A 17,476-nucleotide genomic window follows, 5' to 3' on the forward strand; every position below is an offset into this window, starting at 1 on the left:
GGCTGTACTAAGGCATGGGTGGGGGAGTGCTGTGCATGCTGAACAAAGTATATAAAACTGTGTAGATTTACAGGGTGCTGTCTTTGGATTCTGCATTTATTAGACGCTCCAGACCAAAGCCTAGCACACTGATTCTTCCTACACAGATATCATTGGAGGTACAATTAATGCTCACTCTTTAAAGTGGAATGAGTTCTTAACCAATTAAATTAAAATTTGGTTGTTGTTTTTCTTGAACACCAGGACTTAAACATTTAAGTAGTAATTTTTGAAACACTATAATCAAAGGGATTGGTTGTAGTAACATTGGAGAATATTGGTCCCATCATTGCTCTTGAACTCTTTGAATGCAGTTATTCATAAAATAACTGTAAAAGTCATCTGTTTAATATGTTTTATCCAAATTATTAATAGTGTTAAATCTGTAAAATGAATTAGTGAGTTGAAATAATACTTTTTTAATAAAAAGGAAGACAGCATTTCATGAAATGTTTTATTCTACCTTTTGCAAATATATTTCTTTCCAATTTATTTTATATCTTATAATATCTCTAAATGTAAGTATTATTTTGTATTTGTAAGAATGTCCGAATGATATTAGCTTATCTAAGGCCTAGTTCAGAGAAGTGATTTGAGCCAGATGCTTCACGGATCACCTCTCTGGCTCTTGGACCTTATGCTGCATTAACTATCCAATGAGGTAAAAAAAACTTCTCTGTTGTAGCACTATCTTCAGTTCATTAACAATCAGCACTATCTTCAGTTCATTAACAATGAACATTTGTACCAAATGCTTTAGAAATATGATTTGCATCTATAAGGGCTAAATTTATTTTCAACTCTTAAAAGCTGGCATTAGATCAGCATAAAGGTGGATGCTTTTTTCTCTTCTATAATGAGCCTTCTTTTTTTCTCTCTCTCTTTCTCTTTCTGCCTCGGGAAAATGGACTAATTTTTTTCTATGTGATATTTATCAGACAAATGACAATTCATTGAGACAATAGAGGAAAAAGAATCCAGGATGGATGGCTTAGTCAAACAGAAAGGTGTGCTTAAAAAGCACAATAAGGCAATTGATACCAGGAAGAAGAATGGACTGATTAACACAAGGAACTTAATGGCTGAAAACAGGGAGGGGTTGGTATCTGTGTATCCAACTGCTCAGTACCAGGGTCGCCCAGTTGGGACTCTCTATCCCCCAAATGACCCAATACAACAGCTTCTTGACCCCAGTACTCTGCCACAGACAGTAGAATCCCGCTATCATCCAAATATCATTCTCTATTCAGAAAGCATGCTACGATCGTGGGGAGAAAGCCTGAGTGCAGAATGCTGTGAAACAACCTTTATTGAGTCACCTACCAAAGGCTGCCTGGATTGTCCTGAAGGCAAATTTGTCAGTCTATGCGCAGATGAGATTAAGATCCAGACCCTCTCCTATGATATGGAAGAAGAAGAAGATGACGACTATGATGATGACTTCCAAGAACTAGAGGTCAGGGAAGTTTTTTTGGTATATTGTCAATTGCAAATAATATGATAGGATAAATTGTGGTAGGATAAATTCTGTTTTAAAACATGCTAATAGTGTTAGCATTATTTAAATAATCAAATAATGCCCACCCACAGAAATGGCTTGTTAACTTGGAAAAATCACTGTTACTTTCTTCCTTTTCATTTCCTTTGCTGCCACAGGTGTAACGGCATCATTCAATTAGTCCCAAAGCAGAAAGAAAGAGGATCCATTTACAAAGATGATTCCCACTTTTTGCTTGGTTGACTTCATTTTCATCAGAAGCCAAATCCAGAATTGGGAGGTGGGGGCAGGGAATCTTAATAAACAAAGGTTGTTGTTTTTTTGTCCAGGCAGGAACCTTTTAGGATGCAAGAATCCATTGTGTAGACATCCATTGTGTTAATTCAGAAAGAAAGGGTTCTTCAGACTGTAAAAGTTGAGGAAACATTGCCCTATTTGCTAGGCTGATGGTCGTGTAATCCTATTTTGTGATCTTCCAACAAGCAAAGTCAGTGGGGAACCCAGATTCACTTAACAACACTGTTACTAATTTAGCAACTGCAGTAATTCACTTAACAACTTTGACAAGAAAGATTGTAAAATGGGCTAAAACTCAATGTCTCAGCAACAGAAATTTTGGGCTCAGTTGTGGACATAAGTTGAGGACTATCTGTATATCCATCTATAGCAGGGGTGTCAAACCCGATCACATCACTGGCCATATTGTGACGTATCGGGATGTTTTTGCCTTTGTGAAGCCAGGGTGGGCATGGCCTCTGCGGGCTGTATCCAGCCCATGGACCGCCAGTTTGACAGGCCTGATCTATTGGAGATAAGTAGCTAGTACTGTGTATATTATACTGTAAAATAAAGTATTATTAGATGTTTCTCTAAAACCTGTTTTTTAAATTTAAATCCTTTATTTGGATTTTGAAATATATGTGGAAACACCTAAATTAGTGGCAAACAATTCAAGTGTTAAGCATGCTTCTTGATCTTATGTCAAAAATACTATCAGGTGTAATTAATCTGCACCCTAGCAGTCTGGTGGGTTCGGATGAAATAAAGAGAAAAATGAAGTTCATGTGAAACTGAAAAATATTTTGTTCCAATTCTTCATTGATTAGGAAATTTGCATTCAAGCATACAAGGGCATCTTAAGCTCTTGTCTTTAAAGAGGTCAAAATGTTGCAGGGAAGCATCCGGAGTGGAAGTCAGCTTTGTCTCCCTATGTGGGAGATATAATCAAATCAAATACAATCAAATAAAATTTTAAAAATGTAAATGAAAATAAATGTTAAGAAATAAGATGCACTGATGCTTCCTAATAGCTGTTTAATACAGGATAAGTGTTTACAAAAGGGTGACAACTTCATAATGGAAACCATATGACTTACATTCTTGTATGTTGGCACAAGCGTAAAAGACTGGGCTTTGTACTGCAGTGTTGATTGCAGCAATAAAGGTGTGGCTCATTGTGGCTTGTATTGGCTTTATAAGGATTTACAGGATCAATTTATAATAGCTCACCGAATAAAATATATGGGAAATACTGCTCTCTTCTATATACAACAGTTATTAGGCCAGTACGAAGTAATTTTTCTGAATATGGTCAAATTCTGTTAATACTGTGTGCAAAATTAGACAAACTCTTAACTGCTCACTGATAATCCATCACCAATCATAATATAGTGTTTTGTCTTTATTTTTATAGTGTTTTGTCTTTATTCTTTATTATTATTAATACTTATAATGCTTTTATTCACAATACACAAGACAAATTCCTTGTGTGTCCAATCATACAATAAAGTATTCTATCTATTTGTAACACTAAACTATGACTAATAAAAATTGATTGATTGTATGGGATATCTGTGGGAGAGGTGGTTGGCTTTTGGTAAGCCAATTGTTGAATATATTCTGAAGGGTCACGGGTATTGCTGAAGTGCTAGTAATCAATACATTCAGACTGGATGCAGTTATTACTTGCTTATTTGAACTGAAGTAATCAAGGGGTCAGTTAATGAAATTGCTTTTCTTTTTCATTCTCCCTGTCTGTAGCTTCACTTTTTTAAAAACAAAAAAACACAGTTTCTTGTGGCTCAATTTCAAATCACTTCAAATTAAGAAAATATTCAAGTTTTTCCCTTCATTTGGCTGTCTCTCAACTGCCTATTTGGCAATACTACCATTAATTTCACTCTGGAGTCTAAGGACATTTTTAAATAATTTCTTTTTTCAGTGTGTTGGCAGCTGATGAAACGACTCCTGGGACATGCTACTGACAATGACAATGTCAAACTCAGCATCTTTCTTGAAAAAGTGATTTGGGTTTGACATTGTCATTGTCAGTAGCATGTCCCAGGAGCCATATCATTTTTAAATATTGATCAGAACTTTTAACTTGTGCTCCAAATGGCTTTCTTATTGGAATTTATTTGATATATCCATTTTACATTATTTTTTTCTCCTATTCTAGTGGCTTGGTGTCCTTGTAACCTCCCACTTGTAAGGTTGAGAGTTCAATCCTAGGTAGTGGCAAATGTTTCTTTCTCAGGGTACAAAGAGAAAATATACGTTGCAAACTCCACATGGCTTCAGGAAGGGCATCCAGCCAGTTAATGCTCAGTTCCATTCAGTTGCCCTGACTATCCGAAAATAAGGGATTACAGTATTATAAAAGGAGTTTTTTTAATGACACTCATATATCTTCTAATGGTTTATTCTTGGCAAGTCCATTAGATATTCCCATGATTTATTAATCTAAAGCAAAATCTTACAGATCGTTCTTCATTAACCTTTCCCAGTTTGGTATCTCAATACCCATAATAATAATCAAATCAGTTAACCTTAAACCTTGGAATTATAGGAGCTATAGAACAGCTGCATTTGAAAGCAAAACAGTTCCAGGCATTCCAAGGCATTTAATAAGATTTATAATGCATAATAAGCACAATAAGGAATAAACAAAGTATTTGATATTGTTGAGCCTAGATTGGGGATAGGAACAGGGTCTCAGTCCAAGTTCAGTATAAAATCTGCTGTCAACCATCTTTAAGACTATATGGTTTGGATCTTCATAAGTAAAAGGACTTTGCTTGGCTGGGATGGCCTGAATTCACATGCAAGGATAGCCACCTAACAGAAAGCACTATAGAAGGGGTGTGTGTGATGGTGGGCACTCTTTATTGAACTCTCCCCTTTTTATGTAACAACCTGCTCTCTAGGTCCTCTGACCTCTGATTTCCATTCTTACTGCATTCCAGCAATTGGTAAAGACCTGGCTTTTCTGAAGGACCTTTGAGTTTATTACAGAGCCACCAACATTGAAATTAACTTATATTTTAATTATATTAGTATTATTGTATATTTATTACTATAAAGTGCCTAGAGTCTGACAGTTTGTGGAGTTGTAAGAATATTAAACTCAGGGTATTCCTCCTGGGTGCTCCATGGGGTGAAATGAAATTAAATACACTGAGTGAAATTGAGTAGTTAGCCAAAAAAAAAAAAGTAGGAGTAGAGATAAGAGGGTAGGTAGGCTAGATGGTGGCTGGATTTGTAACTTATCACTATTTTATATTACTGCTTTTCCCTTAAACAAGGGAAGACTGATATATTTCCAGTTTAGATCCAGTTTCTCTGACTTTTCTCTAGCCTTATTTGTTTTGCTAGTATCTCTTTAGCTACTAATCATCAGTCTGTCAGAGTTCCAACCAAACTCTCCATCCCAAATTTAGCACTCAGAGACGAAGTCCATCCAAGTAAGAATTTATTAGAGAAGTCATATGGAACATCTGGGGAAAACCCAAATCTGAATTCCCATGTTTTCTCCCTCTACACTAAAACTCACACCCTGCCCTATTGATGACCCTCAAGTCATGCTCTCCAATCCACTTCAATTCTGAACTCCTGCCAAGTCCAGTCACTCCCCTCCAAACTCCAGCAACTCAACCTTGAGCTCTGGCAAAAGAATGTTGTTGTGTCTATCTTCACTACTCTCCCATTCCCACAGCTTGCCTATCCCGCCTTGTGGTAGCCCTAAACCTGAATCAAGAAGGATCCGGGGTTGACAGGCTGCCTCCCCTCGAGTGATGATAACATCCTGAAATGAAACAAATGACAAGAGGTTAGAATCAACAGCAACTAACCACCTCTTCCTCCCCCCAGGGGGTCCCTTTGGCTTATTGGGAAATTTTTCATGAAATTGCTTTACCAATCTATCTGCTTTTACATTCCAACTTTTTACCCAAGTGGCTTTAGATAAAGGGTACCCCTTCCAGTGAATGAGATATTATAATCGATCCCTATGTAGTCTAGAACAGTGGTCCCCAACCTTTTTTGTACCAGGGACCGGTTTCACGCAGAAACACCTTTTCAAGGACCAGTTAGGGTTATTTATTTATTTATTTATTTATTTAATTATATATTCCACTCATTGAAAAGCTAGTTATGACTTAATTTAATTATAATCAAAGTTGGATTGGATTTAATAATCATGGTTAATGCAGGCATGATATTCCCCTCTGAAAAAAAAAATCAGGGCCGGCCAAAAGAGACCCGCCGCGCGCCAAGAAATCGCACACACAACACCAACGCTACACACCCTTCCTTTCCAGCTGGTCAGGTGTAGATCAGCTCTGGAGCTGGGCAGCCGCTTCCCTGGTGGTGGGGTCGTGGCCACTGCCCAGGGAGCGCCCGCTGCTTTCCCTCGCCAGGGCCGGGCAGTGGCGTGTTGCCCTGCGCCACGTGGCCCCCGCCTGGCAGCGTGCTTCTAGGCACGAGGCAGCCGGGTTGCTCAAGGAGCCCGGCTGGCCAGGCAAGGGGAAGGCAGCAAGGGCCCTGCTGGGCTGGGGTGGAAAACCCGCTTGGCAAGGGGCCGGGGAAGCCTGCGGGCGGAGGACCAAGCGTGCTGGGAGGCAGAGATTCTGCCGAGGCCGTCAGATGGAGAGAAGGCTGATCTGTGGCTGCCAAGCTCCCATTTCCTGCCGCTCACCTGAGTGGCCTAAAGCCACATGTCAGTGAGGCGATTGAAGAGCTTCTCGTGAGCCTTGACCAGGTTGCCGGCTGCTTCCAAAGAGGGCAAGGGAGTTCATGCAGGCTGGGATCGAGGTAATCGGCAGCAGCGTAGCCTCCCTTCACAGAACTCCTGGCATAAGCCTGGCGAATCAGGAGCCTCCTTCTTAGGGAGAGCAGCTTCTCCACGGCTACCACGTTTCCCTTTTCTCTAGCCACGCACAGCGTGGAGATAACGTTTTTGGTCGAGCGAGGCTGAGGGACCGCGTCAAAACCAGCGCTCGATCCAGCACGTTGGAACAAGATGGCGCCGAAGCAAAGTAGGCGGCCCGGTCCCAAATGACCCGCGGACCGGTACCAGTCTGCGGACCGGTGGTTGGGGACCCCTGGTCTAGAATCTAGGATTTTCTTAACTTTATAATGTTCTCCACCCTGGACCACTATTGGTTTGGGAGCTGGCCAATCTCTTGGTCTCAATTGCGAGGTTACAGCCAGTTTCAGCAATCTACTATGGAATACCATATGCACTTTCCCCAATAAGCAAGGGAGACTTAATTGCACAATTACAGGATTTATCACTTTCACTATTGGAAATGGCCCTATGAATTTTGGACCTAACTTCTTTGTGGGAAACTTTAGTCTAGGATATTTAGTGGACAAGTAGACCCAATCGCCCACTTTGAAAGGGGTTTATGGGGACCAGTGTTTATCTGCTTGATGCTTGTACTTCTCAGCTGCTTGGGCAAGTGCCCGCTTAGTATTCTCCCATCATTTCCTTAGTGAGTCCATCCACTCGGCCAAAGACATTGGGGTGGGTGGCTCTCTGGGAAGCTCAGGCATAGGCATGAACTCCATTCCACTGGTGACTTGGAAAGGGGTTAACCTGTGCTACTAGGGATGTTGTTGTAGGCTACTTCTGCAAAAGGCAGCAGATCGGCCCAATTTTCTTGCTGATAGTCTACGTAGCTCCTCAGGTACTGTTCCACCATTGTGTTCATCCGTTCCACGGCACCATTCATACTGGATGGAATGCAGAGCTCAGCCCCTGTGAGGACCCAGTGGACCTCACAGTCTTGAAAACTTAGTGGTAAACTGCACTCCCTGATCTGAGATGATCTGCTGTGGTACACCATGGAGCCTATAAATCTGCTTGATGAATATTTTCACTAATTTCTTAACTGATGGTAATCCAGGGCAAGCAGTGAAATGTGCTTGCTTAGAAAATAGATCAACCACTGTCCAAATGATAGTATTCCCGCCTCTTTCTGGAAGTTCGACTATAAACTCCATCGCTATTTCCTCCCACGGATGGCTGAGATCAGCTACTGGCTGGAGTTGACCAGACGGCTTCCCCTGCTGTATTTTCATCACCACACAAGTGGTGCAGTTCTGCACATAGTCCTCAACATCGGCTTTCATCTTCGGCCACCAGAATTGACATCTCGTCAAGTGAAGGGTCTTTAGGAACCCAAAGTGTCCAGCCAACCTTAGGCTGGCAGGAATGTACAACTTAGGCCCTTTCCACATTAACCCATCTTGCATCATCAGGACATTGGGATTGTTTTTTAACCACTGGTCTGAGGGGATCACAGATTTCATCTCTGCAGTGGTTGGGTCAGTAGTGTGGTCACCCCTACTCCTAGCTTGGCTTTTGATGGTGACTTGAGCAGCTGGCTGAGATTGAAGCATGACTGCATGTACTATCTCCTTCCGCTTGCTGTTAAACTGAGTTTTTCTTGATAGTGCATCAGCTAATTTATTATTCTCACTCGGGATATGTTTCAGTTCAAAATTGAAATGTTTAAAGTACTGCGCCCAGCGGACTTGTTTAGGGGACAGCTTTCTTGGAGTTTTAAGGGCCTCCAGGTGCTTATGATCAGTCCAGACTTCAAAAGGCTCTTCCCCCCCCTTCCAAGAAATGCCTTCAGGAGAGGAGGGCCCACCTCATCACAAAACCTTTTTTCCATATGGCCCATTGTGTCTCGGCATCAGTCAGCTTTTTGGAAACATAAGTGCAAGGCTACAGCTGGCCCAGGGAATTTTTCTGTAGGAGCACTGCAGCAACTGCCACATCACTGGCATCCACTTGCACCACAAATGGCCTGTCTGGGTCAGGGTGCAGTAGAATTGGTTTCTTCAGAAACAGTCTTTTCAACTTCTCAAACGCACACTGACATTCAGGGATTCAGTTCAATGGCTGGTTGGGTTTTGGCTTGGGGTCAGTCTCCTTGGTTTTTAACAGTTCAGTCAGTAGTAGCACTATCTCAGCAAGTGTGGGAATAAATTGTCGGTAGAAGAAACTTTGGAGCTGTTTCCAGGTGCAACGGGTCTGCCAGTCGAGCACCACCTTGACCTTGGCTGGGTCTATCTCTATTACTTCATTTGACATGCGGTAGCCCAGTCACTCCCCTCCAAACTCCAGCAATTCGACCTTGAGCTCAGGCGAAAGAATGTTGTGGCTACCCTCCCTTTTCACTACTCTCCTGTTCCCACAGCTTGGCCATCCCTCTTTGTGGCAGCCCTAAATCTGAATCAAGATGGATCCGAGGCTGATACAGTCAAGTTGAAATGAATTCAAATATCTGAATGTCTCAGTGTCATCTGCTTCCAATTTCATCTATCTCAATAGCTGGTCATATACTGTTACAGCCACAGTGCAAGGATTTCATTAAAACATTGTTTTGAATGAGCATTCCAGGTTACACAATGGATTATCTGAACCTCACATAAGTTTCAAGTGTTTGGGCTGCTGGTCAACATATGTTTTATGTTTTATTCATTTAGTCTATTTGATTTTTAATGGATTCTTTTTCTGTAGTCGCCAGCTGCCAAAGCCGGGAAAGAATTTTATATGGTTGATGAGTGGCATCTGGTATTTTAATCTTCCCCATAGCAAATTAAATGTTGTTTGGCATTTGGCCTTTTGTTATGAGTTGTACTTTAACCATCTTCAGAAGATCCATTCAGGCTTAAAATGTGAGCGGAGCCAAGTAATTCTAATGACAAAGTTATATGTGTTGGTTTGGCTTTTGTATATACAGGGATTACTTGCAAGATGAAAGGCTTCACATATACAAGCGTGTGCCAAGGCCAAGGTAGATGTGTTCCTTGATGTGAACCCACATAGCCCTGGTTTCATGCTGATTCAGATAAGCAAAAATGTCACAACCGTCACAAATCACCCTATAATACTGATAATGGGGATATGTTTCAGCATTCTTAAATAGTGTAGGGATGACTTTACCATTATGACACTCATAATGATTTCCCTCTTTTTAAAAGCTTTTGCTGCAAGATGTTGTGTTCTCTCTGTGGTCACTATGTTGCAGAATAGGATGTCCCTCTTCATAATTTTAAGAAATGAAAAGTTACCTTTTCTGTAGTGATTTCTAATAATGTTATCCTGTCAGATTTTTTAAAAAAATATTATTCCTTTAAATGTTCTTTCATTGCAGGAGAGTACAAATATCTCTTTTCCATAATTTCAGCCAGAAAATTCTATGAAGAAAATAGATCATAGGTATGCCTTGTGCAGAGAGAAAGAGCTAGTCTTGCCAGCAACTTATCTACTTCATGATCCTTTTCTCTTGCTGTTTCAGAGTGATTACTCGAGTGACACTGACAGTGAAGACCATTTCCTTATGATGCCTCCCAGGGATCACCTTGGACTCAGTGTGTTCTCCATGCTGTGTTGTTTCTGGCCATTGGGAATAGCTGCTTTCTATTTGTCACATGAGGTATTTGTACAATTGTATTCTTCCATTTAACTTTGTATGGCAGATAGGCAATGCCCAATTAGTATAGAGATGACAATATGATAAAAACTGGATAGATAACATTATTTTATAATACCAAAAGTTATTTGAACGTGCTGGTCCATGAGAAAAAAAAACCTCTCAGTTGAAAAATCCTTTTATTACTAATCAAAATGCCACATGTTCACAAACGTGATAATTTTTTATGTTTCTATGTACTGCATGAATTTAAATACCTGTACGACCACCAAATCTGGGCAGCTCACAAAATCTTCATAAATATTGATTTACATTGCTAGGTTTACTTCTGATTAAATGTGCACAAGAAAGTACCAGCAAAATTGTGAACCCTTTGGGAGCTAACCTGATCAAAAAATAGCATTTCCAATATGACCTGTTTTTATGTGTTGGGAATAAAACTCCAGCAGTTCCCACGTAGAATTGGTCTTAACCCATTTGGGGGAGATGAAACAGGGAGGAATAGCTGTAGTCATGCTCTCATAATATGCGTGTTTTGATAATGTATTTTCCATCCTTGTTGGTATATGCGTGAATTTGTAATTCCCTTACCTTTCCTCTTACACAAAAGTTTTTTGCATTCTAACATTATTATTATTCAGTAACTTCTTTATTTTTTTGACTCAATGGATATTATTTCCTTGAATTCTTCATATAATCAAAGTTTAACCTTGTGTCATCAGTGATGGTATCTATTTACTTTGTTTTTGTTCAGTGTCTTGTTCAACTGGCTTTTTCTAAACATCAAAGTCTTCTCCAGTGATTCTCACCCTCACATTATCTTCCAACATATAGTATCTAAGTGTTTGCTTCTTTATTAGTTTCCAATGAGCAGTCTAATTTACTTCATCTAATATTGAATGATTTATTCTTCTGCAGTGCAGGATATTTTCCCAGCATCATGATTCAAAGTCATATTTTTTCTTTGTTCAGTCTTTCTCATGGCCCAGCTTTTACAGCCATATCTTACAACCAGCCTTAGTAGTGCATACCTTTGCTGTCAATATGATACCTTCAATAGTTTGTCTACATTTGTTACAGACTTTCTTCCAAGTAGTAGACACCTCTTTATTTAATAGTTGCAGCAACAATCCCTATACATTTTTAACCCTAGAAAGATAAAATCTATTTCTGTTTCTGTGTATATTTGTATTCAGTTAGTCTGCTGAAATAATATTCTAAAGCAGCAGTCAATATTTTCATTCTTTTATTTTCAGCAAGACATTTTCTAAAACATATATCAAAGTATCACCAGTATATCTGAAGCAATTTTAATTCCATTTTCTGTTTTCTAGTCCATAATTTCTCATGATGTAGTCTGCATATAAATTAAAAGACAGCATGCAGTCTTCATGCATTGTCGTTTTCCCATTTTTGGACCAATGTTTAATTGTTCTATATTCTTTTCTAATTGTTAATTACCAGAAATTTAAAGGCTGTCCACAGAATGCTGTGGTCTACAAAGTAAACACTGTTGTATATTCAATAAAGGGGAATAGGTCTTTTTAGAACTCCTTTCCCTTCTCTGCTATCCACTGAATATTAACAATGTGGTTTCTGACCCCTGCCACTTCTGATTCCTGTTTGGCAATTCTTGTTTTAAGTATTGTTGAAGTGTGGATTGCAAAATTTTGTACGTTATCTTACTAGCATGTGAGACAAGTGCAATTGGTTATTACCTCTAAGGTCTTCATGGCATAGGTCCAGGGTATGTGAAGAGCCATCTCACCCCAATGGGACTAGCTTGCCTCACTTGCTCTGGCAGAAGGGGTCTCCTGGAGACCCCATCTGTTAAGGAATTCTGGTTGATGGGGTCAAGGGGAGAGCCTCTTCTGCTGTGGCCCCTGCCCTGTGGAACATTCTGCTACTGGAAGTGAGAACTGTTCCTACACTTTTAGCCTTCTGGAAGGGCATTGACACCTGGTTTTGCCACTTGGCTGAGGGGCCCTGTCCACTGGAAGTGGTTGATGAGGTAAGAAGACAGTCTCATCCTAATGCTGTCCATCAGCTTGGTTCTAGTTTTTCACATCATTTTTTAAACTTTAATTATTTTCCTTTTTACTATTTGTAAGCCCAACCAGATAGGGTGGCATATGAATAAAATAAATAAATAAATGGTATTTTGAGCATCTTTAGCACTGTCCTTTTTGGTGCTGGAATACAAATTGTTCTTTTTTCAGTTTAATTGGCCATTTCTGTATTTCCCATAGATGCTTGCACACTATAAATAGCATTTTAAGTACATAATTTAAATAAATTCTGCTGTTTTCTGTCATTTTTTGCAAATTTGTTTGAATATTTTCTATTTACTTGAATGCCTGAGTCTACTTCAGGGATGAAATCCTGCAAGAGAACATTCCTATGAAGTACAATCTCTATTCTATTCTAAGTGCCTTATATATTGGGCATGTCACTCTAGCCCTTTTACACTCTCTTCCAGGTCCAGTATTTTGCCCTAGTCATGTTAATCCGAGTAACCACTTGTTTTACGGTTACATAAATCCTAAAATGTTCTGGTGCTTAGCTATTGAATACAATTTGACCCAAATATTCTCAAAGTTGTTCCAGGGCTCCTCCAATAGAAGATACAACTGTCAGACATCACCAGCTCAAAATAAGAACTCATTTTACCTTGTCATGTTTACTATTTCGTATCAGCTGATCATCCTTTCTCATTCTCTGTAACCTGCATCTGTTTTAAATTGACTGGAACCTTATTTTCATTTCTATTACATGTGAGTCAATCCCTTTTGCTTGTCCTTACTTTTAAAAAATAAATGTATTTTGGACTGGAAAAAAAATGGAATGGGATGAATGAAATTATCTGTTAAACTGGATTGGCATATACATTTCAATATCATAAGAATGCATGAATTTCAAGAAATATTCATATTAGTCCAGACATATTCGCTTCATTTATTTACAAGGTGGTTCATTAACTTCTGGCTTGGGAAGTAAACCTGGCCTTTGAAGTGTGAAAGATGCAGTATGTAATGTGAACCAGGCCACTGTAATTTCTTCAGCAAACCTTGATTCAAATAATGATATGTGAATTCAGACTGTGATTTTTACTTTGATTATACAACTGAAGAATTCCTACTTGGACCAGCTACCTCATTGTCTTCAAAGGTATTGGATTACAGTTTTGATACTTTTCCAGCAAACATGGAAAGGCTATTTAAGATGTGTTTGAAATAAATAAATAGGAATACAATTATTCAAATACAAAGTATATTCTTGCCACTTGTTAAGCAATTAGCAATTCCTTCTGCTAATGCCTGTAGAAATTCACTTATGAGGTCATTTAGCCTGTGCAAGCATTTAATGCTTTTTTTTCTGAATTGCATTCAACCTTGATATTGTTATTTCACTGCAGAATATATTTTCGGTACACTGCAAATAGTACAGTAATGCAGAGAAGCCAATAGAATCACAGAGATACCCTATGCAGATGGATGAGAATAACAGAGACAATGAAGAATGATCAGTGCTGAAAAACCAAAGACCTTTACAAGGGAATTTCAGAGTTATCTCTACTAGTATCTTCCTGCTGAACAAGTTAACTTGCCCTGTGCTGTTAATGGCAAGGAGTTTTCAACTTAGCATTCTTGTGCTTGCTGTGATTTTTGTTTATTAAAGTTCTTAGTCTGCTATTGAAAACATTTCAGCCTGGAGAGGTTTTTAAATTGGCTCATTTTGATGCCAACCATAGTCTCACTATGGTGTTTTTTTTTTAAGAGGAAAGAGTTGAAATGCAGTTATTGCAGAAATGCCCCTCAGGACAGCAAAGAAAAGATAATTGGGGCTTTTTTACCTCATCCATATGAAATGCATGTTTCTGGTAGGAGAATTTGCATAAAGCTTGGCTACTTCAGTGTTACAGCATATTCTGGATCAAGATTTTGCTGTCTTTGAATTCCTCAGAAAGGGTTTATTTTAATAACAAAATTTAACATCCACTAACTGAAGCTAGATTACTCATTAATTATATTTTGTATGTATAACTGAAAATATTCTAATTTTAAGATTTATTTTCAGTTTCAGCATCACTTTGCTCACATCTTTTTTATACAAAATTCACCCCTCCTTCCTTTAAATTTCACTGTCTGATTAGGTGAAGCAAATAATTTATTTCCTCTACCAAACCCCCTCCCCCATGCTCTTATGCACCCTGTTTTTTCAATTTGGTGAGCATTATGCAGAGTTTTCTCAAGGATCATATCCCTTGCCAGTACTTAAGAAAGGATTCAACATTTGAGTGTGCGCTTTTTAGGACTAATTTGGTTGTATTGATAAATATATAGATTCAAACTTATATAAAGTCCAAGGAAGAAAAGAAAGAGAAAAACTCAGAAAAAAAACAAAAAGTACAAGAAAGTGGGGGGAAATACAAGAAAAGTAGAAAAGAAAGAAAAAAACCACAGAGAAATGGCTTCCAAACATTTTTACAGCAGTTATAAGTGCAATTATAAATTCATCTTTTACTCTAGGCTGTTGTAACAAGACTCTTTTCTTTCTATAATTTATCCTGTCAAATCATCAAAATTATAAATTATAAATTCACTTTTTTTCTGTTCTATGTAAAAAAGTGTTTAAGAGTTTTCTGGTTACTATAACATATATTAAGGAAGACCACTTTTTTTTTGAATCATACTTTTTTTAAATCAATGCCAATTTCAGAAAAATGATTTCAGTTGAATGGGATAAAAATGTTAGTCCTGTTCTATAGTCCTGTAATTTCAACCAAGTTGCTACTAGGGGAAAAAGAAAGAACCTAATCACAAATTTCTCTAACTTAGCCATAAAGTGCAGTCCAAAATATATGTACAATTTCATTCTGTTGAGATAAACTTTTTAAATTTGTAGACATATGTCTACTATACTGTCATCTCTGTTGGCCTTTCTATTGCTATTTGATAACAATAGTGGCCTTTCTGATTCTGAAAATGTGGAATGAACTTGATTTTAATAGTAATTGTATTGGAGGGGGTAATAGATAAGAAAAGAGTTAATAAAGAGTTGTATTAGAGAACAGATGCTGGAAGAAATACATTTATGGTCATCCTCGAAAAAGATCAGCTGTTATTGCTTCCAAGGTAGGGATGCAAATCACAGATATTATGCCCCTTGAAAATGTTGGACTTAAAAGCAAAGACTTATGTTATTCCATAAAGTACAAGAAATGCAGTTTTCATTGCAGAAAAAAATGAGAAAAAACTTTGTGTGTTTGAGACAAAATAATGGCTACTAAAACCCCTACTAAAAAAAATTCTTCATGCTATTTTCTGTTAAGTGGCTGCCATGTACACACTCACTAATGCAAACTTTATCCATTCTTGCAGACAAACAAAGCCATTGCTAAAGGGGATTTCCACCAAGCAAGCTCCAGTTCACGGAGAGCTCTCTTCTTGGCTGTGCTATCCATCACCATTGGAACAGGCATCTATGTAGGAGTTGCTGTAGCACTCATAGCTTATCTATCCAAGAACAATCACATATGAAATTTGACAAACTGGACTGCTACAGAAAGCTATACAGGAATGATATCATATCTTTCAAATATAAATAGTTTTGAGAGTGAGAAGGGCTGTCATAAATTTATACAATCTGAATTCCGAAGAGTAATGTTCTGGATCTTTTTTACTTTTCTGATTTATTTTTAGTATTGGTAAAACTGTTATTGCAAGAAAGCCATAGGCATTTCCAAATATCAAAAGATAGCTTCAGACCTTGTTTGTAATTTGTTTCTGGTCTAAATTAGACTCAACTCCAAATTTGGGGTCATCTGTTAAAAAGTAAGAGACATCTGAAGTTACAAAAACTAAAGGTGGAACATCTGAATATGGTTTTGCTATTCCAGAAAGCTAATTCTGGATTTTGGATGACCAAGAACTAGTAACTGGCTTAGAGCTGATCCATGACTAAAATACAAACAAAGCTTCAGAATCAATCTAATAGGAATAGCAAGGGACTCTCAGTTCTTTTATTCAATCACAATCAGAAAAGGGCTACCCCTGAGCCAAATGAAATTCAGTAGGTGAGGTGGCAGATTTTGGTGTTATAAGGAACAGCAGAATGAGAAAGTGAGTGTTCCAGTTATAGTATAAAGGTGTTACATACATTGCATAAACTGCACTGGAATACACTGAAGCTGTACAACACATAACTGGTCTTGTGCAACCCTGTTCTTTGACTCAGTGTAGCTTACACTGGAATATTTCTACACGGATGGTTCATAAATGATTTCACTGAACATCTTTGAAGTCAAAGCATCTTGTGCTGGTTGGCCCTGCTGCTATCCCAAAAAAGACTCGCTTATAAAGCATGCTATTCTTTCTGGCAGCATCTCTTTTCCAGAGAGGATTTTTTTCAGCAAATAAATATAAGAAGCTCATCCATAAATGTCATGGCAAGGCATGAACTATCACTGTGAAACTAGCCTACTGGCACAAAAATGTTTTCTTAGCTTACAGACTCACATCTGAGCAAAGCTGGAATATGTTGGAATATGTCTCTTGGTACAAAACATTAATAAGCAAGGTCATGTTGTAAAGAATGTATTTAATATTTTAAAAAGTCTAAAAATCATGATATAACATATTTCTTCTAATGGTCTTTTGTTCTCTTGAAGCAATCTTTTCATGTGGCATTTTACAGAATCTTATAAAACCATTCATTGCAATGAGATACAGTATTATCTGTCTTGATTTTATCAACATCATTAATCCAAGGTATTTTCAACATTTAAGGATGTTTAAAATTTATTTACTTTGGGAATTAATATATTTTCTGTAAAAGTCCTAAGCCTATGAGTGAAAACTACTATTTGATTGTAGGATTGGGAAAAGCAAAGTGGGCGATTGAGATTTCAAGGAAATCTTGTCCAAATACCAAATCAAGTCAAAAGGTACCAATATAAATTCTTTTCAAAATCTGCGCTTTACTAATAGCTTGCTTTAATAACTTTTTCCCACTCTTTTATACATTGTTTAGTTTCAGTTCTTAAACTCAACTAATGGAAATACCTTGGATGGATCTGCCAGTTCACATAGTTATAGATCCTGCTGGGGAGGGCTACACAAGGAAATTCAGATAGTAGACCTGACTGGTGATGGTAACTTTTGATGCTAATAATACCACTGGCTACTGATAGCTATTACACTGTGTTTCT

General features: G+C 38.2%; 1 protein-coding gene across 1 annotated transcript; it reads left to right on the forward strand.

Annotated features, from left to right (window-relative positions):
- Positions 1 to 938: 938 nt before the first annotated feature.
- On the forward strand, positions 939 to 16,992 carry SYNDIG1 (synapse differentiation inducing 1). The gene is made up of 3 exons (XM_087930625.1): positions 939 to 1,495; positions 10,132 to 10,269; positions 15,648 to 16,992. The coding sequence occupies exons 1-3, from the start codon at positions 1,022 to 1,024 to the stop codon at positions 15,804 to 15,806; spliced, it is 771 nt and encodes a 256-aa protein (XP_087786751.1). The 5' UTR covers positions 939 to 1,021; the 3' UTR covers positions 15,807 to 16,992.
- The last annotated feature ends 484 nt before the right edge of the window (positions 16,993 to 17,476 follow it).

Source organism: Pseudonaja textilis, chromosome 3 (genome assembly GCF_049901715.1).
Source record: "Pseudonaja textilis isolate UNSWEBS1 chromosome 3, rPseTex1.2, whole genome shotgun sequence".
Classification (NCBI taxonomy): Eukaryota; Metazoa; Chordata; class Lepidosauria; order Squamata; family Elapidae; genus Pseudonaja; species Pseudonaja textilis.